The 24010-nt window shown below is 42.3% G+C and overlaps 1 protein-coding gene across 1 annotated transcript in view; it reads left to right on the top strand.

The window, feature by feature from the left end:
• Positions 1 to 20881, top strand: part of vps37d (VPS37D subunit of ESCRT-I) — a gene marked incomplete at its 3' end in the record, with an annotated part of 28934 nt that extends 8053 nt beyond the window's left edge. Inside the window, exons 3-4 of the mRNA XM_083986808.1 lie at positions 10306 to 10388; positions 20348 to 20881. Of these exons, the coding sequence (XP_083842934.1) occupies positions 10306 to 10388; positions 20348 to 20881 (617 nt within the window). The remainder of the gene's footprint in view (positions 1 to 10305; positions 10389 to 20347) is intronic.
• Between the last annotated feature and the right edge of the window lie 3129 nt (positions 20882 to 24010).

The following is a 24010-nucleotide window of genomic DNA, read 5'->3' as shown; positions in this document are numbered from 1 at the left end:
AAACCCACTCTGATAATAATCATCGTCAGCGTGTTAAAGCCCCTAATGTTCTTCTACCTCCACGAGGTGTTTCCACATGTCTCAGATTCTTCTATTAGTTAGATTTAAATTAAAAGCCCCACTGCAGAGTCATGTAAATGAGACCTCATGACATTGCAACAGCATTGTTTTGTTTTGAAAATGCACAAAAAAGAAATGCTGAACTTTCTTCTAAGCTTGTGATGGTGCTGAAATCCATTGGGTTGTACTTGCCATTACACGAAGCATATAAACACAGTTTCTCTGAACCTCAGGTTTAAAGGAACAAAGACTCTCGTGATCTCGATAAAAATCAGTTTTATTGCTTTTCATTTTGTCTCAATGCTTGTCTTTGTGAATTTTTTTTAACTTGAAGGGATAACAGGGCAAATGCTGACAACATCACAACTAGGGATGCACATGATTAACCATTTAACCGATAACCGATACCACTCATTATGTTGTCAACTCATGAGGGCGTGTCGACACGTGCAGACTTCAACGTGCCTTCAGTCATATAAAGTTACACAGGAGGACTGACAGTAGCCTATGTGCTGTGATCAGACGACAAATGTAGCCTACAATGACATAGATGTGTGATCACCTGTAACAACAGCGCTGCGCAAAAACAAAAGGACGTTGCTGTTAGGGGTGGGAGAAAAAATCGATTCACATAGATATCGCAATATCTTTTTTGACGATTTTTAAATCGATTTTTTTTTTCCAAAAATCGATTTTTTTTTTGAAAAAAAAAATATTTTTTGAATTTTTTTTTTTTTTTTTTTGAAATTTTTTAAATATTGTACAATGTGAATTTGTTAGCCTCTTTTACATACAGAGAGTACAGGCTTTGAAAAGGGTTTAAGTTCACTTTATAATGGAGTATGTTAATTTATAGGCTCCTACAGTATTTGTGTGCAGATAAATGTTAAAAATGCGACTAAAAATCGAGAGAATCGGCAATATCGTAGAATCGCAATTTAAATCGAATCGCCATCCAAAAAATCGTAGAAGAATCGTATCGGGAGAAAAGCATATCGTCCCAGCCCTAGTTGCTGTGGTCTCCAGCCGGTTTACTTGCAGCTCCACAGAGGAGCTCTGCTGTTCCTCTCTCTTCAGCCTGGTGTTTGGCTGCACTTTGTATGAAAACAGTTCAACATTGGACGATCTAAACTCCATTATGCGTGTTCAGGTGAGGCAGAGCACAATGGATGTGGTGCTGATCAGCTGTTGCAGCGCACATGTGTGTTAACAGCAAAAAAAAGTGACCGCCCCGCGAGCGTTGTAATCTTATCGGTTAGCAGTTAATAATCGGTTAACGAGCGTTGGTTATTGGTCAGAAAAAAAATTCAAAATGTTCATCCCTATTGGGGGATATTTTCAGCACAGCTACAGCACTATTTAAAACATCAATGCTCATCAGTACAGTGTCAGAATGTGTGTCTGTCACTAATTATGGATCAAAGAGCAAGAGCCTCTTTCTACATTTTGCATGTTTGAGTGTTTACACAGTCAGAAATGCTGGTATTTCAAGTGCCGCCATAGTAACTGTGAGTGTTTTGGATCATTTTGAATCTGCAAGTTTAATCTGATCCAATATCGGCAGAGACAGAACCATTAACATTAGCCGGTTGTTAATGCTATCAGATGTTTGAATTCGGCGTCAGGTTACATTTGAAAGAGAAAGCAGCACTTTCGGCATCGTACAAAACACGAAAATGAGGCATGACGTTGGCAGCTTTGTAACAACTTTAACACCATTTGTCAGCTCTCGAAGCAGAACAGCCCTGTGTTTGGCTCCCGGCGCCGGTTTAGTGAAACCAGTGTAGGTACGACTGTGCAACACCGATCTGATGCCGTTGAGTGTTTTCAGCTGCCGGGCCGCTGCAGTCTGCTGACAACGACTAGAGCGCACCTTTTGTCTATTAGCGTTCTTCTTTAATCTTCCGTAATCCACGCGCCCAATCCATGTTTCACATTTAAAGGAGCATGAAAGTGCAGAAAGTTGAGAAGTTGAACCTTCACCCACTGACCACACTGAAAAGTCCCTTCACACCCACCAGCTTTTGCACAAATGAAGGTCAGCAGCTGCAGGACTCGACTTGCTGCGTCTTACTTCCAGACCTTCATTTGTGATGTTGGGTGTGGTCATCAAAATGGGATTCGGGGGTTTGTTTGTTGTCATCATACCAGGTCTAAGTGAATAGGAGGTGTGAGAGACGCCTTTTGTGCTCACTTCCTCTGGGATACTTTTTTATCTGGCATCTGTGCAGCCAAAGAACAGAGTGCACGTGGTGTCTGTAACTACGCCTTTTATGTTTGGGACTTTCTGAATGAAAAGGTTACACCCTTTGACAGAAAGTCAACATATCACTTGCAGTTTTGAAGGGTATAAAAGACCTGGATGTTCCTTCTTGTTCCTCAGTGTGTGATACAGACTGTGCGCTATGGATTTAGACATTTATGAGGTGTTTTTCCGTCAGGACAGATTCGCTTTTTGAATCTCCGAGTCGGCTCAGTGTCTGATACATATTTCAGGGGCTCAGGCTGAAAGTGGTGTCAGAGGATGCATGGAGCGAGTGAAGAGGCTGAGGGTGTTGCTCACAGTTGGTACTGTAGCAGTTAGGTGAAGCTGTCAGGCAAAGCGCTGGGGCACAGTTTCCATGGGCTGCTGGAGCAGAGAGACAGACACCCTCAGCTTTAGTTCCAACACAACTGGCCATGTTTTGTCGCGCTGCATTTATTCGGCTGACATTTTTGTCCCAAACATCTTAGAATAAATACAATCAAGCTCTACAGGAAGAAAAAACTGGAAGCTCAGCCCTGATTGTGTCTTTCTGTCTCGACTACCAGTGGTGATTGCAGCACAGATAAAAGACACAGAATAAAATATCAAGTGTTACTGATCTTGTTGTGGCTAGCAGCTGATGTTAAGTTGAATGTTTTAACAAATGTCTTTGCTCTGTCTCTGTATTTTATGCTCGGGCACCGTCCAGACTAACACATCTGAAAATGCATACCAGAGCATTCTCATACACCGGGCATGTGTAAGCTGGTGTAAACAGGAAACACATTGTCGATTCTGAGGTTAATTGGTTGCAAAAATACAACGGAGCAAAGACAGTCGCCGTGTTGCAATGCAGAAGTTTTCAAACTAGAATGGGGCCAGCAACATTTCCAAAAGTCTCAGTTTTCAGTGCTTGAAAACATGAGAGTAGTGTTAGTTAGTTGGTAGGTGAAAAGTTGTGCTAGTGTTGACGTAGCCTGAGATGCAGTGTGTGTGGAAATATTTCTGTGGGTTCACCTGCAAATGAGGCAGTGGAGGCAGTACGGATGAGCAGAGCAACAAATTGCGTATCACCCACACTCCGTTTGAGCTTGATTTTTATTTTTTTTATTTATTTATTTATTTTTTGGGGTTGGGGGTGACAGCCACACCAACACAGTGGAATTATAATCTATTGGATAGCGTGCAGTCCACACAGCCCTCCTCTCGCCAACTATGGTGTGACATGAAGTGCAGGGGGGTGGGGACTATGGGTTTCCAAATGGGAAGAATACGGGAAAATCCTTAAAATAGATGGAATATAAAGCTGTCAGAGGAGGAAACAGAGCCAGCATTAATCCCATGAGCAGCACTGACCGCGACTGAACACAGCAGAGGAAACATCACCAACCCACAGTCACTCTCAGGGCTAAGGGAAAAAAGATGTCATGGTGCTAATCACAGTGTTTGATTGACAGGACTCACCACAGCAGTGAGTAAATGGAAGGAACAGATGGTGGAAAAAGCAGGGACTGATATTGTCTGTCACTCCGATTTCAGATTTGAAGAGTTTTTCTCTCTCTCTCGGCAGCAGCGAGCGCGGCACCATTTCTGCAGAGGTCCCCGAACGATCCTAAAAGCGGAAATGTGTTACACTGGGTTTGTAGCACTTCACACGAAGCTGTGAAGCTGTTATCACACCAGCGTAGGATATAACAGAAACGCTCTGACGCTGCGGTGCGGAGGACAAACGTGAGTCCGGAGTGCTGCAGGGGTGTCATTCACCGCCGATTCGCTGGCTAATTTTCAAGCCTCTGATACATTCATGCCCTGCAAGGCCCCATCTGTAGTACCGTGACCTATTTGTGTATAATCAGCAGCAGATCGTTCGCCCGCCACGTCGAGCTGCATTTTTTCACTTGATTTCTCTTAAACTGCTCAGTACAGTAGAGTCAGCAGGGCAAAGAATCGTGTTCATTATTATCAGCCCGTGGCATCTCCACGCCTGTGTTGCTTCCAGCTGGCGCTCCATCAGTCAGTCACAGATTTCCAGCAGCCTCCGACCAGAGAGGGTGTGAGCTGCAGGTCAGCCCATTGTCCAGTCCACATCCTTGTGGACTTCTGTCTTTTTGTGCTCAGCTGTCGTCAGCGAAGGAGCTGTAAAAAACAAAAAAAAAAAAAACACACTGTACAACACAGGTGAACATCTCCTCTTCACACCAAAATGAGTGTGTGTGTGTGTAAGTGTTTTTATTTTGTATGCCAGCAAACCTGCTAAAAAGGTTGACTCCTTCTAGACTGCCAGACGTGTTTTCACTTTCTGTTCGGAGAAGAGACACAGCTGCAGGCAGCGATGCTATCATATGCACATGCAGAGCACACACACATGTTTACGGTAAATGACACTGTCTAAGTCTGACTAAAACTAGACTTTGAAAACACATGTAAACATTAGTCAGACTGAAATCATACTAAATTAAATTTCTCAAAGTCAGACTAACACACCCAGATTATGTGGTTGGGAACTGAATTACTTCTGACTCTAAATTGAACAAAATATTTAACAGGAGAAGAAGCCTGTAATGTACAGAGCTGTCCATGTTTTCGCCATTCAACATGTTACCAGTTTGCCACTAGCTAACTTGTTTGTTGATTGTTTGGTCAGTGATATAATAGGTCGACCACAAAAAAGGTCCAATTCTAACAAGCCACCTACTGACAACAGGTCAATAAATCTATTGCCCCCCCCTCCAATGTTTGTAAACTGGGACAAGGACAGTCATCCAATTAAATGGCCCAACTGAACTGTGACCACGGCTTGATTAAACTGTAAATGTAAATGTACCGAGTGAGCTGCAAGCTGCAATGCAGGCTGGGAAAGTGGTTCACTTGATCTCGTGCTCCACCTGTAAGAAACGGTGTGTTTTTGAAACCTATTTCAAGGCTGCAGGTCGCTCTTTTTCATCCCAAAGCAGAGTAGCTGTGGTGTCTCTGGTTTAACGGCCCCATGCTGGGCAGGTGTCATGTCTGTTTACGGTGTGTTTGCTCTGAAGGGCGTCACAGCTTGGAAAAGGGGGCCAAAATTAGCTTGTTGACCATGGTGTTGTGTTTACATCAATGCCAACCTGAGCTGCCGCCAATACTTCCTGCGTCATTTGACCCCGGTGTGAATGCCAATGGTACAGTACCATTTTTCCACTACCAAATTAAATCTGACATTAGTGGGTCTTAGCTGTTTTTTGACCAGTGGAAGAAAGGTTATAGTAGAGGATCCAGTAGATATTTATTATATTAGAGTTAAAAAGGTGAATATTTGTTAGCCTTTTAAACATATCTTGTTTTCATTGCCCCTGACTGGTCCAAAATTATTGCATTACAGGTTTGTTTGTGATATAACAATTGGCTTGTTTGCTTAAATTGGTCTAATATCAGTCAAACACAATACACCCTCATATTGAAACGGGAGAATTTGTATCCAGTGATTTTTCCAAGATAGATTAGAGTAGATTTACTGTTGTAGAAATCAAATCATACAAAAACTATTATTTAAAGGGACAATGAGGAGTTTCTATGTGGTTATGAAAAAGTCTCACGTTAATGTGGATGAATCTACGCTACCCACGCTTGTTAATGAGCCCATTTTCGATAAATATATCGTTTTGTCTCTATCGTTATTTTGTTATTATTAGTGGTGGTGGAAATGCTGGTCGATCAGTACATATGTGACGGTGTGCTTTTTCCTGACCTGAAGGCATCAGTGGTGCTGCACATGAAAAGCAATGAAAGAGGTTGTTCAAGGAATTAGAGATAAATTCAAACCCGAACCACTCTCACCACTGCACACCTGCTCAGCCACTATGTAAAATTGTTTTGAGAAATTACAATAGTCTCCAGCGATCACTTCTTTTGAATCGCATCATGACATGAAACTGCCTTTGACGCCTTATACTCATCTGATGCAGTGTGAGATGTAGAGAAGTGGCACAAAGCAGCTGCATATAAGGGACCGGAGCACAACAGAAAAGGATGATAATGATGCAGTGGAGGCTTTAAAATGGACCAATTTCAGCTTCTTTCTTCAACCTGCAGCCTGCAGACCGAGGTGGATCGCTGCTGTATTATATCTCTGTGGTACTGTGGAAGCCTTGCCAGGCTCCATTAACATGTTGACATCAGCTGTTTGCCGCGAGGTTGCTGCTCAGCCCACCGTGCATTCACAGTAACTGTCACATCGATCAGCGTCCTCCAAGAACACAATGTAGGTTCTGACTCCACATTGTCTCAGATCACTGTGGAGGATTTTAATGCAGATTTTGAACCAGACCAGACCGGACACCCTGACAGCTGCGGCCATAGGGACGGTCGGTGCCTGACGTTCGATCAGACCATTTTACTGTCGGAAAAGTCTCTTCAGCTTTTTAGTAACGGCAGGCTTGTAGCAGCCCGACCGCATGATGTTTGAAACATGCTTGATTTGGTCGGTCCAGACTGGAGCTGGGTCACTGCACCGGACACAGTTCACCTCAGAGGGCGACAGGCAGAAAACAAAACTCAAATTAATTTGACATTAGAAGAAATCTGCATCCTGTTTACCCCAATAAGGTTTCTAATTAAACAATAATAATGATAAGAAGAAACTTTATTTATATAGCACCTTTCTTAAATGCTCATGGAAAGAAAATGAGAATAATATTAGAGTTATGCAATGTTAGGACATAAAATGTTAAAACTATGTAAAGAAATATTCAACACATGTGTGAAACCACATAATGAACCATAGCTAATCATTATTTTCATTATTATACTGTCAGTTATGTCCTATAGAAATGCTGGACAGAGCTTGTTCAGCCAACCGAATATAATTATAATGGCCTATAATTCAATTGTTTATTTAAAGGGACAGGATATTTGACGTGGGGTTGTATGAGGTCAGTGTGTGGGCCAGCAGGAAAAAAGTGCTTTAAATATGTTCACCACGTTATCTTCCTGTCAAAATAGCTCTCTTCTTTGGTACTACGTATCTTCTTCTCAACCGCTTAACTAAGGTACTCCTACGCACAAATGCAGCTACAGCACTCGCTGTATTATGCAGCAGCCACAGGTCAGGTCTGAGTGAGACAGAAAAGGCTTAACTTTAGTTTCAACCACTACACCATGCAAATATTTAATCAGATATTGGATTTATTTTCAGTTAACCCTTTCTTAAAGTGTCTTTTTTGCCCTCTTACCCCACACACAGCTGTCTGTGAGTGTGTAGATGTTCCTGACTACAGGTAACACACCGGCGGTGCCTGACCACCTCACATAATCCAAATAGTCAAATAACCCGAACTATCCCTTTGACTCCTCGATCCACAGTAGGTAATGTAGAATCAGTGCCAGTTTATTCTCAAACCTCTTAAAATACTGGTACAATGTTTTTTCTATTATGAAGAAGTTGGACAATGGAGGCTGTCATGTGTCTCTAAACATTTTAGACGTGTCTGAGTAGATGGCGGACGGTTCCTCTCTTGTTTGACAGGTTTTATAAAAAATGAGTTTGCCGCCTTGAGTTTTTTTTCCGGTGCAGAAGGTCAGTGTGAAGTCAAAAGAAGCTTTTTAGGAAACATTTACAGTCAAGCTGTCGCCTGCCCTCTCTGGCAGCAGCTCGGCTCTTCATCGTCTCATATCTGCTCCCAGGCAAAATGTGTTTCTTCATCACCAACACCACTCATTTCTTAGTGCAGTGTTTCGCAGCATTGGCCTGCAGCTCCCCCATCCCACCCCACCCCCCCTATCTTGTCACTCTCCACCTCCCAAAATGTAGGGCACATACAGCTGCTGTAGGAGTATTTGTTTTCCTGGCTGTCACCTCACATTACACCCCCATCTTCCAACATGTGCAGTTTGGGGTCATGAGCAGGGCCACTCCTTAGTGTGCGCTTGCCTTTTTTCGATGTTCACACAACAGTAGCCAGAAGAACACTGGAATAATGGATTATTAATGCTGAGGTGGCGGCAGTACAGTAAGCAGAACATACTGGAGGGCATCAGAGAAGAGGTTTGTTGCAGGCAGGCAGCCAGCCATTATGGTTTCTACTCGGGAAGCTTCTTTTCAAACTGAATTTATCTCCTGTGAAGATCTGGGTGAATTATTTGCCTGTGAAAGTGCATAAACGTCCTCCATTGACAAGCAGGGAGCGTTTTAAAAAACGAACATCTTAAGTGGAAAAGCAGCTGCCTGCACACGTTGTCCATTTTCTCCCTATCTGCGGCGATGGGGGGTAGAGATTTCCCCCGAGGGCTCAGAGTTATTAGAGTCATTACTGTGACCTTTATCTGCCCCCCAGTTTCCACTGAACCCAGTCTGACTCGTTGGGTGGGGGTTGGTGGTGGGGGGGTGGGCTAGCGTGGCTGTCACAGCGTTTCTTGCAGCGACAAGACACACTGTGCAGTCAGCTGGGTCGAGCCTGTTGGTAATGATGACCGACCGCCGTCCCCAGGAGGTGAACACATGCTGTGTGTGTGTGTGTGTGTGAGCGCTGCACCACATTCATATTTATCAGGCAGGATGTGCACATTTATCCACATGTATCCGGTGGGCGTCAGTTAGACATGGCATTAGCCGTGCTTCCTCTATGTAAGCAAGTGTAGTTTTTCTTTTAATTTATCATGGCACAGGGAAACAGGAAGCTTCTAGAAATCCAATTAAGAACCATATCTCAATGGATCATTTCATTTTATTACAGCTTCATAGTTTCCCAAGATAAATATGTTTGGATTTTCGTTTAATAATAATAATTATGTTCCTGATACTTTATGCCTTTTTATTACAGGGTTTTTCCAACGGCCCAATCCCATTTCTCATTGATTCTTCACCTACCTCTACCTCTATCCCCTTGAAGTTTAACTTATTCTCTGCTGATGGACATGATGTAGAAATTAAGGACTGTTGTGCAATTAGTGAACCCAACAAATGGAGCATTAGTGAGTTTTTTTCTTCTTCTTTTTTTAAACTTTTCTATAAAGAACAGGTTCATAATATAAAGACTGGTATATAATAGGTTTTTGTCATTTTAAAATCCTTATTAATGGTGAAAATATTAACATTTCTGTTTCTTTTTGGTTGCCTGTGCAGCCACTTTGCTGGTGTATCCAGTGAAATTAGTCATACCCCTTTTGTTTGTAGTGTTGTCCTGAAAAACCTTTGTTTGAGGGGCTGTGTGTCCCTCCCCCTCTGCCCCACCTAAAGGCTAAAAGTGGGATCAGCCCATGTGCTACAACTGGGGGCCTGTTCTTTATTTATTTACTGAATCAATAAAGTTCACCTTGTTAGCTGTTAGCCATTCCTGTTTGCAAATGAAAAGAACTGGGAGCGTTCAGTTTCCATCATCGTCTCCTGTCGGGTTGCTGACCGAATGTGTCACAATACAGGCTCGTCCATCACCATGTCAGCGCTCGCTGGTTGCTGATACAAGCTGGTCTGAATGTTCTGTGCCACATAATATAATTTTGTTGTTTGTTTAAGGCTCACTGCATTTTTTTTTTTTTTTATCGCATTGATGTAGCCATAAATAATTTAAATGCGCTGTCTATGTGTGCACATGAAGAATAGGCTCCATGTCAAAGAGAGCTCAGTGAAAAGAGCTTGATGCAGTTAATTAATATTTGTCCTTCATTATTCATTTGCTTAAGCTTTATAGATGATTTGGCTGCAAACAGGAGAAAATGGTGAATCTGAGAGAGAAATACAAGGAGATGGCAAAAATGAGACTCTGTGGTCGAACCAAACTAAGACCAGCTTCCCAAAATAGCTCAAAGTCGAATATTTACAACCCCCGTTTTCCCTTTTTTCTGGCCAACAACTGTCCAGCCCATCACCGCCATCTCCTCGTCAGCACATACCCTGAAGGCTCTTTGTGATTGGAAAATAATTTTCACTGCCGCGGTTGCTTGGTTTACTGGAGTTTTTTTTTTTCTTCCAGTGAAGTCATACCTCATCTTCCTCCGCATACATCAATGATGTCTCTTTGTCGTTGCAGATGCTCGCGTCCAGAAGCACAGCCTGCAGACGGTGCAGAACCTCCTGCAGGAAGAGGTGGCACATGCCGAAGAGCGTTCAGAGGTAAAAGTTACAAAAAAAAAAAAAAAAAAAGAACAAAACAAAGACAAACAAAAACTTAACTATACTGGAGCTTCTTTTCTCTTGTTTTTGCTGAGAAAAATAACAGACTTTCATCATGGTGCCAGAACTGTTGTGGATGATTCCTGAAAAGCCTGCAGTCTAGCTGACAGCCCACCCACTTCTGTGCAATCTGATCCCCAAAGACACGAGGAATATACATACAGTGAGCAATCTACAGACATCTGAGAGAAACTAAACCAGCTCCCATCATAGCAGCCTCCACTGAAAGCCTCATATACGTATATCTATAGACTGTACATGTGCTCTGTCAGGTCTGCCTTCAGATGTGACAGCTGTGAGGAGATGGAAGCAAAAAATTAACACGTGTTCTCTCAGTTTCTTGGTGTAGATTTCAATTTCTCTTGGGAGTGAAACAGCGCTAGTTCAGAGAGTGTCCCAGTACCTTTAAATACTAAAGACAGACTTTAAATGGTTTGGTCTGAATAAAAAGCAAACTAGTGAGTGTATTTTTCCATCTGATCTAAAAAACTGGAGGAAGGAGAGTAGAGAAATAGCAACTAATGGATGTGAACACAAACCGTAGATCAGTAGATCCCAACATAGAGATAAGACACACTAAGATAAATCTGCACAGCATGATATTACGTTTTCTTGTGAAATATGAGATAATTTCAGCTTTGCGGGCTCCTACATTTTCTTCTAATAACACAATGAAAGCACAAAATGTTTTTTTGATTAAACTGCTCACAGCTTGTGTCCCCAATAAGACCATTACATAAGAGGAGATGAGAGAAAGGGACATTGCTCATTGTTAAAGGAACAGGAAGATGGAAATATTGTTGCTATGTTAATGAAAATGTGAAAATGATGCTGATGAACACATAATAATAATATAATACCTTAGATGTCCACCCCAAAAACAAAATAAAAATAACAAGTTACAGTTTTAGGAAGGGTTATTGAGTTGGACTCAAACCAATGACACTGTTTACTACAGATCCAGTTAATTAGATGTATAATGTGTTAATTAATGAGCTTTAGAGATAAGTTTGTCCCACCTTGGGACAGAGCGTCCTGTCTTTATGCTAAAATAATCGAACTAGTGTTGGTTGTAGCTTCATATTAACCGAACACACGTGAGATTATGGTCAATCTTTCCCACTGACTCTCAGCAAGAAAGCTGCAGTTTCACAAAATGTTGAACTGTTCCTTTAAGGAAAGATTGGGAGACATGTCTGTAGGTGACTAAACGCTGCTTGAACAGATCGACCAAACTAAACGTCATCCTCAGGATCAAGTGCAGCTACGAATCACAGTCAATCAGTTTGTTTGTTTGTGTTGCAGGTTGAATCGAAACCAGAAATGTGCAGTCTGAGGAATAAAAGCAAACGTCACTTAACAGCCAAAACGCTCCAAAGCGATAATCACCAGGCCCAAACACATCACATGCTCACATGAGCAGCTTAGCGTAGATATTAATTTTCCTACTTGGCTCCTACGTTGCAGTGTTAAATCACAACAAACCCTCAGCGCCGTGTATCCATGAAGGGACCCAAGCTTTGCTTTTGTTTGCATGGGGCTTTTTGTGATGTCTGCCTCCACCGCAGCAGAGATAAACATTTTGTTTGTGCTGCTTGAAAAACAACACATGAAAAAACTCGACAGCAGCGTTGCACTTTGAGAAAACAATATCCCACTCACCCTGCATCGTCACTTCACGGCTTTTGAAGAGTTTTGACTGAAAAGAATTATAACCAGAAGTAAAAACAGTTTTGTACTTGAGGCAGAGTTGACATTGGTGCAAAATATGACAAGTTAATCAGCTGTTCCTGTGAAGTCCAAGTGAACATTATAACCAAATGTGAAGCAATTCCCCCAATGTGTTATGAGGATATTGAAAACTGTGTTTTCTGAGGTCACCACGCCACAGCCTCACCACACCCTGATAATCAAAATTGCTTTATCTTTGTGTCATAGCAAAACTATCTGTTCGGAGTTATGAGATGCATTCCCAATGTCAATAAGGTCACCAAGCTCTTGATCTCTGGCCCCATAATCTAACCAATTCATACGTTAGTCCCACTGAATGTTTAGGCCAGATTCTGAGAAGTTGTTTCAAGTCGTAGAATAGGACGGACGACCTGAAAACAACACATCTCCCAATCTGAGATAAAAACAAAACAAAACAATAAGCAGTGTATGACAAAATGTTTGACCTTTTTGACCTGGTCAGATTTAAAAGTGTCAAACCCACGATCACAATTGTAGCTTCACTGCAGCAGTTAAGAAAACAGCAGAGGAGCAGTAAGTTCACATCTCACATGTTCACCTGTGTTTGCTCGCTGGTTCTCGCCTCTAGGCCTCTACCACACAGCTGCACTGATTGTCTGGCATGCATGTTTTAACATGAAGTTGTACACACATACACACACACAGTAACAGGCTCACACTCCAAATCCATCACAACACACACAACCCTTGTTCACTCTTTAAGATGTTTGGACAAACTGTGTCTTTTAATGACGTGTTCCTCAAACATCCTCACACACACCCTGTTGCTTTCTGGTGGAGTGAGTCCTTCTCTGAGAGCATCATCATAGTCGCTCGCTCAGTCAGCTCACGGTGGATTATAGGTGCTTTTTTTTTTAAGATAGTTTTCTGGCGTTTCTGCCTTTGTGAGAGATGAAAGTGCAGTCAGAGAGGCAGGAAACATGGAGGGAGGATGAAGGGATACAACGATCAATAAAGACCCACAGCCAGAATCAAACCGTGGACTGTGTTAACGTTTGCTCCCCTCGGGCCGTTTGTATTAATAGGATATCAACCTCAGTGCACGGACGCACCTTTTTCGTTGTTGAGCAAATATCAGCATCCAAAAAAGGGACATTTTATTTATACAATTATATTCTATCTATCTATCTTCTAACCCTCTAAACTCATCAAACACGAGAATTGATAGTTTTTTTTTCATTTAAAACGTATTAGCTCAAAGGCTTTAGTTTGATTTTAAACCAAATGTAAATACAACAGAACGTGACAAGAAACTGTGAGTTCCTACTTGTCCACGTCCAGGCTCTCTGTATCTGTCAGTGGAAGAAGAGGCAAAGCAAACTGCTCCTTAGAGAGAGAAGCCAGCAGCGCATACGCTGATACTGATATGTCTGAGAAAGCTCAGATCTGACGATTAATAGGTTGGGTCCTAATAAAAAAAAGCTCAACAGTTTTCTCAAGACTGGTGAAAAGAGATAAATATTGATGGAAATCCTGCTTGTGGCTGGAAGAATGAATCTCACCAGGAAATAGTAATCTCAGGAGAGCCTGGATGTAAATGAAAGAAAATAATAGCTTTTGTCAATCATAGAAATTGCTAGTATACTGGGGCGAACTGATAAATTATGTAACACCACAAAGGCCTGGTTTTATTTCTATGAAACAATGATTCTATTTTAGAGAAAAGATCAATCCTTACTTGTTCATGGACTCGTGACTCTGTTAGTGTACTAGCAGCCCGTACTAGCAGACCTGGGGCCGTCCATGTCGGAGTAAAACCTTGTTTACATTTGAGCTGCACAATGATTTATCTTTCTCTTTGTGGTGCGGACGGGGCTCAGAGAGCTTCAGCTGCAGCCTCACAATAATTCATAACATTCACCTCCGTGGACGTGAGGCTCAGATCCCGGTTTAAATCCCCTGTTCCTTTGGCCTCCCGCCGCCGAAGAGAGGGATCCTTGCTCACAGATGAAACCCCCGCTCGCTGCTCCGGGCTCGGATTGATCCGCTCAGCCCACCTCCCCCCACTTCACATAGCTCCTGCGATCAATACATCCGTGACTCAGTCATTCGAGCGGCCGTCCACTGACTGATTAAAGCCCCTCCCACCCGCCCAGCACCAGCCAAACAACCTCGCTACGTGAATGCTGAGAAAACACCTGGGTACAGACGTATTGGTGAATATTACAGAGGCAGGTTATTAAGTGCATTTTATTTGTAGGTTATATAAACTCTACACTCATAAGAGTTTAGAATAACATGTCTTTTTTTATTTTATGATGAAATAATCCTCAAAATGTCATTCCTCTGTGAGTAGGTGTACGTAAACTGCAGCTCTGTGATGTCGGCGACAAAGACAAAGACTTCTCTCTGCAGCCCCTCTGCTCTGTGACTATCTCCTCTGATCTCAGATAGTTCAGATTAAACCCTCCGAGCCTCTTTATTGGTTCAGTGGGAAAAATCAGCTTGATTTTCCTGATAATTCTTCAGCAGCACTAACATCAAATACAGCAGTTTGCAAAACATCATCTCTCAGAATTCAGATCAACTCACTGTCTTGGAGCTGTGAGCAGAAAAAAACAGAGTTGTTCTCTCTCTCTTTTTTTTGGCTTCTGTATCAGTGTGAAATCCTTCCCTTTGAAGACTCTGGCCAACGGCTTCCTCTTCTTCTGTTGCCTAAAGTCAAACAAGCTTCCTTTATTAGGAGGATTCCTCGTCAGGTACCGACATGAACACGGATATCTGACAAAGGAAACACAACACAATGACTCTCTCAACACGGTCGCTGAGCTTCAAATGCACAGACAAACCTCAGGTGGTGCTCTGCCAGTTCACGCTCTTGAATTTGACCAATGGAATTACATCTCATCTAAAAGTGAGTTTTGGCTCCAGGAAAGTAGCGTGAAGTGCGTTAAACAGTCTGCTGAGGCTTAATGCGTCAGCCATCTTTGCCAAATAACCATCATATCCTACTGTTGGTTCATTGTTAGGAGATTAACCCTTAATTTTTAGGCATAAATTTGATATTGTGCCATTCACCCCTGTGCACAGACTCCACTAAGCGCACTATTGTTTCCAATAAAATAAAAGTAAAAGTGTAGAGGGTTGGTTTATTATTTGTTTAGAGAACAGCTTTTATCGGTTTTGTGGATATTAGATTATTTAAATGTTGATGAGCAAACAAACTCTAAAGCATTCATAGTGTGGTCGCCTGTTCTTGTGGTTAATTGAGTAATATTTAGTAGGGATGAGTACCGGTACTCAAGTGTTGTTTTTTGTCTACAATAGTTCAGCAGTGTTATGTGCAACATGGCAGCCATGACCAGAAACAGTGACGTTTAACTCCAGTGCAAGATACACTTAGACTTACTTGCAGTAAAGTATAAGTATTGTTGAGGCTGGAGGCCGTTGTCTCTGTGTAGATGGATCATTTTTTTGTATAGTTTGGAACATCTGTAATTGTGTTGAAATGATTAAATATGTATGTATTTTATTTCATAGTTTTCAGCATCTGTGCGTGGCTCTGCTTCAGACTGAGCTTGTTTGACTTGATTAGTGTGGATGTGAGCTGAGCTGAGGTCCGCTGATCAGCCTGGTTTAGTCTTTAACGTTGGCTCGCTGCCTCCTCCTCTCGGGGCGCCGACGACGATGAGTTAAAGCTGTTGGCCCGCAGCCAGGAGGCGACTGATGTTGTTGCCTGTTGTGGTCATTGTCAGTCGCACGCTGACTGGTTCACTTTATTTAAGACTCCGGAGGGTGAAGGATTCCCCTGTAAAGACCTCGCTGCAGCTCTGGGCTTCTCCTATTTCCTTAATCTCATTAAGAAAACTAGATTCTGTTTATATGAAGTGTTGTGTGGAGAAGGTGAAATAAAAAAAAAGACTGGATTTCAACAAGGTTAGACACTGTTGACATAAACTGATGAAAACTCTAGTCTGCACTAATCTAATAAATGTTTCTTCGGGTAATGTTACAACCACATTTAATAACAATTTCATCAACAAAGAGACAGTTTGGGAGACATGGCAGTGCACCAAGTCTTTGTCTGCCTGAAGCAGAGAATACCCTTTTCTACTCTTATCGACCACTCAGAGCACTTTACACTACATTCACACATAGACCCCCTCCCACCCCCACAGACATCAGGGGTGAATCCAGGTTCATTACCTTGCCTGAGGACACGTAGACCAGAGACATGAGGAGATGAGGACTGAACCAGTGACCTTTTGATCAGTGGACGTCTGATCCACTGTACTTCCTGAGGCACAGTCACTCAAAACATCCATGAGTGAAAACGGCACTTTAAATATCAGATCAGTCAACTAGTTTGTCACGGTAAAGTCGGAATATTTGACATATACACAGGTAGATTTAACAGACACTTTTTATTATTTTCTAATGTGCAATACACACACTTTCTGTTATATTGATCTTTGCCAAAAAATGAATTGGCCCAGCCAAAATATGGCACAATAAAGCTGCAAGGCTGTAATTACATGGGCAGATGTTGGGATTGGCATCTTCAATACAACACTTTATTTTACCCTACCTATATCAAAAACAATTGCAGCTCCTGGACCAAAACCAAATTAGCTCATCATGAAATTTACCTAAGTGGGAGATTTAAGATGTTGGAACCAACAAATATTTGGAGAATAAAAATACAGTTTTCTGTCACTAAACTAAGTCATGTAGTGACTCTGTTGGCTGGACTAGGATCTGCTAGTATTAACTGAAAATCAGCAGAAGTGATGGAACAACATGCCAATCTACGTCTCAGAGATGGTTTAGTAACACAGCTCTGAAGACGTCATGAGGCAGAGAAGTTCATGTCTGAAGATAAAAATCCAGTTGTGGTTAATTGTCAAAGAAGCTGCAAGTTTAATGTTAATCAACGTTGCTTGTGCTCCAGCTCTGTGGTGGTATGCTTCTTGTTTGATTCCACACACTCACACGTTTGAGTTTGTATTACAAAGTAAGAACACAACGCTTGAACGCACCACGGTGATTGTCTTTACCCCCATGTGAAAATAAACGAGCTTTCTCCGCCGCAGCAGCTGTTGTGTATTGACAGTGAGGCCACTAAATTCACAGCAACCTGAGGTTATTTAATGGCGTCCAGGCCAGATGGAGAGCCTGACGCGTCACAGTTGGGGGAAGAGAAGTAATAAACCAGAAACTCCACCAATCACATGGTGCCGTTAACCAGGGCAAGTGTCAATTAATGGGAGAGCGGTAAAGGAGGCTGAGGGAGAATTTACACTGCAGCAGTAATAGGTCTAGTATTAGCCTTACATAGATGTAACCTGAGGTCTTCTCATAAAGGAAAAGTCTGGTGTCGTCCTGTTACACTAACAAGCATTTTGTCTGAAAGCCCATGGATCTCTCTCCTGTGAGCTGCTGTAGGACCACTGCAGAACACGTTCATTATTTCTCATCTGAAAATAGTTCTTAACAAATGCACTAGTTGGACCTGTTTAAGTGAAGTGTGCCAAAAACTACATTTCCCAGGTGTTTAATGAAATGAAATGTTAAGGTTAAACTACAGGTCAGTGAAGTGTTTTGACAGAATTACGTCTTCAGTGGGAATAAATGAGGTCGAGGCTGAGAGCCATAAGATGGGGGAGGGGGAGGGGAGAAAATATTTATACGATGACTCACACATTTGATATTTTCATGACGTTTTATGGACAAAAAAACAAACTGTTTTCTTAAAATCGGAAAAGCCAAATTTTATGAATAACTCCCTTTATCCCTAGTTTTCTTGAAGTTCTGCATCTTTGAGAAACAAGATGATTTACACTTAAATTATTTTTATTATCAAATGAATTTGTAGTAGAAATTAAATTCCAGATGTATTTATTTGTGAAAACACTCTTTGTCGTACCTGTGAATATACAGGTCGGACTGGGCACACTGCAGCACATTCACAGTGTTAACATGTGTGAAAGGAGAAACCAGGTCAGAGGGAGAAATTAGGTTACAGAGCACATATGGATCTGAAACTATCCATTAGTGGATCGACTGTGGCAACCATTATAACAATCAATTAATCATTGAAGAGTTTATTTATTTATTATGTGTTGATTTAGACAGCTGGTGCAACAAAACAAGACTTTTGGTGTTTTCTGCTTCCGCCACTTATTGCTATTAGCTTGGTAATCCGTCCCATTCTTGTAGACGCAGTCTCTTCAGTAACAGTTTGAAGGCATGTCTTGAATTAGGCACAAACATTCACAAGGACACAAGGATGAAGTGATAAAATTTAGTGGTCAAGATCATAGTGACCTCTCACAAAGCATGGTTTTTGGCCCTATGAACGTGATAACTCCTTAACACCTAGAGGAAACTTCTTCAGATTTGCCAAAGACGTTCACTAGGACTCAAGAATGAACTGTATAGATTTAGGGGTCCAAGGTCATAGTGATTTGGACAACCACACAGAGGTTATTATAGTTCACAGTGTTCTAGTAGGCTATTTTGTTAATATTTTAATGAAATTAATGGATTAGATACGAGAGATAGATTTAGGTCACCTCCAGAAGTTTCGACATATAAAATCCAGTGTTACTCCAGAGCTAGTGAACTCTTGATAATGTCCAGACTGGATGGTCTCGACAGTTGCCCTTTCACACATGCAGCACACGGCAGGAGACTGTGTGAGACATGTTCTCACCTCTGTGTGGTTCAGGTGAGGGGACGACACCCGAGTAGATGGCGCGCGGGAGATGACACCAACGTCATCAACACTCGCTGTGACCTGCTCTGTTCATACGTCGCCTCCATCACACACCTGCTACCAGGAGGTTCTCAGGCTAAAGTCTGTTTAATGTGCAGAGGAACCGACTCAGACGTTTGTGTTCACACATTCAGCTCCTCCAGGTCAGGTCCCGAGAGTTCAGCGTTATAATTAACACGTGAAAGCAGTTCCATGCTAACTTTATTGTGACTAAAACTTAAACTTAGTCTGAAAAATGTGTTTATTGCTGCTAAAACATAAAATACTTTTGCTTTGATTAACAAATTTTACTATCGGAAGTTAATGTTATGAACTTCATATATCTATATATGTGATAATATATTCCCTCATAGGTCCAATATATGACATCACTCTTGATTTAGGGACATATAAGTTATTTATCACATTTCTGGACAGGTTACTCCCCTCTCTAGTCGACAGAAACCTTGTTTGCAGGACTTGTAAGAAACAAGGGTCGACATTTTCTGGTTACTGACGTGCATCTAAACAGAACCGAACAAACCAAACTCACACAAAGCCGTATAGTCGGAGTGTCCAAAGGTCTAACAGAGCATTGAGTTCAATTCCCGTAAAAAGGTTTTAGAAAGATTTTTTAGATTTAATTTATAAAGGTCTTGCATAGTTTAAATTTCCTGTTTAGACAGACAACATTAGTCATAACTGTTTTTCTGGCATCAGGAAACATTGATCTGTGAACATCTGTGTACTAAAGTGAGTGGATTGGGCTCCAGGAGAGTGTTGACCCCACCAGCTGCTCATCTAGGCTCAGGTCATATCGATTGATTGATTTATTATACACAAGTAAATGTTACATACATACAGCTGAGAAGCTCTATGAAAAATCATGCAGTTAATTAATAATTGATGTAATTGTCTTGCCTGGTTTTCATCATCCTGTAAAAAAAATTAGAACGTCATCTCAGAAACCTTGTGAGCTTTTGCGACAGGCTTCCCACATCTAGCAGCTAATAAAACAAGCAGAATGTGAATAAATCACTGCTCTTTAGTTTTCACTCTGAGCTGAGTCAGTGTAAAACTGAATGAGATTTGGCTTTGAAACAGTTACTGTGGTTTATGCAGTGATTTACTTCACAAATATAACTTCTTCTCTCAGCGTTCAGTTCCTCACATCCTGGGAACACGTACGGAGACGGATCACACGGCTTTCAAGCTCTGCCAAATGTAACAGTTGCTGCTCATGGATCATTGTTAGCTGTGTAAAATGTTCCTGCAGTGAAATATTGTAGCCGGCAAACTGTGCCAAAGTTCATGGGTAAACATCCCGGAGCTGATTAAATCCTCTTTATACTTAGAGGGGTTTGTTTGAACGGCTCCCCCGCGGTTGGACCTCCCTTTGTGTGTTGTCCCGTCTGCTGATGCCGGTTTATTTGTCTGCCCTGCTTCACAGGAGCTGCTGGAGAAGTTCATGGAGGGGAACGTCGGCTTGGATGAGTTCCTGGACTCCTTCCAGAGCACCAGGAAGACGTACCACATCCGCCGGGCGCAGGCGGAGAAGATGCAGGAGATCGCTCAAGCGAAGCGGCAGCCGAGCAAAACCAAGGAGGAGGGCAAGGTCCCGGAGGTGAAGAAGGACTCGGAGCAGCCTCAGGAGCCGCAGAGACCCAACGGCTTCGTGGCACAAGGACCTTTAAGGGTGTTCCAGGTACGCTACGGCCTCACGCCGGCCATCCTCCTCCCTCACTACCCGGTCTCCCCCCCCGCCTCGGCCCCGGCCCATCAGAGCAGCACCGCCCCGCCCGAGCCCCAGCTGGGGCAGACCCACATCCTCAGCCCCAGCACCCCCCTCCCAGGACACGGCCAGCCGGTCGGCCTCAGGGTCATCGGACAGTTATCGGGGGGCTGGCCGGCGAACGGGCGGCCGGTGAGAGTGCAGCAGCTTTACAGGCCGAACCCTCAGCAGCCCGAGCCGCCGTACCGATAAACCGAGGAGGCGGAGGAAGGAGGGGGGGCAGTGGAAGAAGAGGAGGAGGATGAAGATGAAGAAAGGCCAGTTCGAGAGGTCTCCCGAGACCTAGACCCAAACAGTGGCTGACACAATCACGTAAGCAAAGACTGATCCAGAGGCAGGCAGCGCTGCAGACGTTCGTTTCTGTTCTCCATCCACGACACACAAATGTAACCATCAGAGAGAGAGAGAGAGAGAGGTGGCACCCGCCACAGACGGTTTATGCAAACCGGGGATGGGTCTCGATAGCCGGGTCCGATGTGGACCCAGTGAGAGTTGAGGTCGCTGAGATCTGACGCTCATCAGTCATCACAGCTTTGATCTTCTGTCAGTAAAGAGCAACAGAAGATTAAAGGCATACATTAGTCTATTTTATTTATGTTGTGGTAAAACAAAACATCAAGGACAGTAAAGTTAATATTAACTGTGTTTAATATTGTATGATATCACTTGTGTGGATCTTGATGTGAAGATAAGACAAGATATGCAGCAGTAACATATCCAGATAACATAAAATTAAAGGTTAAAGAGAAATAGAGTCGTGTTAAAAGAATCCAACAACCCAGAGCTGGACATTCACTGAACGCCTTTACAAATCTTGTTGTTTAAGTCCCATCTCACACTGAGGAATTCGTCTGAGATGTGAAGCCAAAGCTCAGGATTTATGTGCTCACACTGTTCGATCCAGCCGTCCCCTGTGAACCGTCCTGGCTATTGACGATTGTAAATGAAGATTCATTTTGAAAGCTCAGAGGCAGGTTGATTTAGCAACAATGCTAACAAGGCAGAAGAAGCTGCTGCCTCGTCCTGTGTCCAAAACCTTTAATAGAAGAGGAAACATCACAGGCAGCAGCTGTAACCGAGGCAACACCAACTTGGCCTCCATATTTTCCACCTAGCGTCATGTCACTACTGGATGCTTTTTGACACTTTACGCAGGTGCAGCGAGAAAAAGATAAAGACACTTAATGTCAGCAAATCAACTCCTGGCTCTGCTTCACCTGTCGGAGAGCCTAACATTGGCCGAACCAATTTTATCCAACCGTCCAATGGCTGTTAGGGAGCAGATAATCGGTACAGTGTGTGTATCCAGCTTTTAAAAAAACTATAGGGAGGCAACAAAAAGTCTAGAAAAGCTCAAAACACGAACAGAGAGTAAAGTGTCTGCAGCAGAGAAACATCTCAGGAAGCAGGAAGTGTAACAGCTCAGAGATCAGTGCAGCTTCAGGCAGCTCTTCACACCTTTTCTCCGGTCAGATCCACACAGACAAGAGTTGTTGCAACACAAATACACCTTAATATACCACCGCTGCTGTATTAGTTTTTATTACAAAGGCGTTCACGTTACCACTTCCACTTCTGTCTGAGCTGCACAGGAAGTGTTTTATCTCATCGTTTTCATCAACCTTACAATAGATGATTTGTAATCAGAGGAAAAGCAAAATTAGAACGACACTAAACTATAAGAGAGGAATTTTTAGTCAGGAAAGACGCCTGATAAAACTGAATTCAATTTATTTCAGATCAAAACCTTTATTTTAACTAATTTTGTGATGAAATGTCAGCTGCTCCATCATCTCCTGGACACGTTTCGGACTCGTGTGTCAGCTTCAGTATTTGGCGTGATTAGCTGGAGAAGTACAGTCAATTACAGCTGTTCTTTAAATGTGAAATCAAACCGTCAGACAGGTTGTTTACAAAGCTGCAGGTCGGACATTGATGCTTCTGATTAACGTTTCATATGTTTCTGCTGCGGCAGGTTGATTCAGCTGTCCAGTGTCTGCTTTCACAGCTGATTAAACCAACCAATGTTTAGTCATAGATATGTTACTCTTCACTTACATCATGAGATGAGATGAGATTCACTGAAAGCTATCGAGCCCCGTCCCTGGTGAGGACATTTTTCATGATTATTATTTTTTAATTGTATTATATTTTTTATACTGAGGGCTGTGAAGCACATCAACGAAAAAACAAAAGAGGAAAAAAAAAGGATTTCATTGTTCATTCATCCAGCGAGAGGCTTTGTCAGATGCCAGGAGTCATCACAGTGAATGATGACATCAATAAAGTGGTGTTTAATATAAAAACTCTCGCTGTTTGTCATCCGTCAAAAAAAAAAAGACAAAGACGTTCATCCTCGGAAACGTTCGTGAGATGACGAGATCAGAGTTTAAACAAAGACGCACTGTGGAGTGGAGCAGGTGGTATTTATTAATAATTCCCAGACTATAGCCTGTCAATAGTATTTGCAGTGTCATGTGTGTGTGTGAGTGTGTGTGTGTGAGTGTTAGCATCACAGACGATTACCCAAAGCCTTCTGCCTTCGTGTGCGACTTCATGAACAGTGTCGCAGCTCGCACATCAGCGAGCGACTTATTTATTCATGTAAATCCTATTTTAAATGGCTGACTTCAAAGCTTCTTGTTTACCGTGCTAAATGAAGAGCTGCTGCTCCTTTTCAAGGCAGCCACTATTTTTATTTTTTTTTTCTATTTTATTTCTCCCCCAAAACTGAGCTGCAGAGCGAGGGGAATTTAATCTCTATGAGAAAACGCCAGCGCTCTGTAAGTCCACAGTCCAATACAAGGAGGCTCTTCCCATTTCACTCCTTTTTTTTCTCATCATTCATCCCTTAGCATTTAAAGGGAAAAGCTCTGGATTGTAGTTTTACTGGTTCTGCTCTTGAAAACACATTTGCTCATTAATAACTCATCTAAGTGCATGCTTACTACAGCTCGACAAAGTACATGAAAATGCCTTTTGCAGGCCAGTGCCCAGTTGCATCATCAAAAAAACTCTTATTGTGAAGAAAGAATTGTTCTAATTGTGTCATTTTCTCATCAAATATCTTTAAATAAGAACAAAGTGTAAATCGGTTTCATGGCTCTGATGATTTCTTTAAAGGGAGCCCCACTTTTTTTTTTCTTTTTACAACCACCACAAAACTGCTGGTTGGGGAAAAAAAAAGAAAAACTGTCAGAAAGTGGACTGCTGAGATCTGTGAGTGTGGCTGGAAATAAGTCATGTCAGGACAAAATGATGTGATAATGTGGTGAAAATAATTGGAATATTATGTCTTTAGCTCTGTCCACATCTGTTTGT

Source organism: Trachurus trachurus (assembly GCF_905171665.1).
Source record: "Trachurus trachurus genome assembly, chromosome: 14".
Taxonomy (NCBI): Eukaryota; Metazoa; Chordata; class Actinopteri; order Carangiformes; family Carangidae; genus Trachurus; species Trachurus trachurus.
This window is presented reverse-complemented; position numbering and strand designations above follow the sequence as displayed.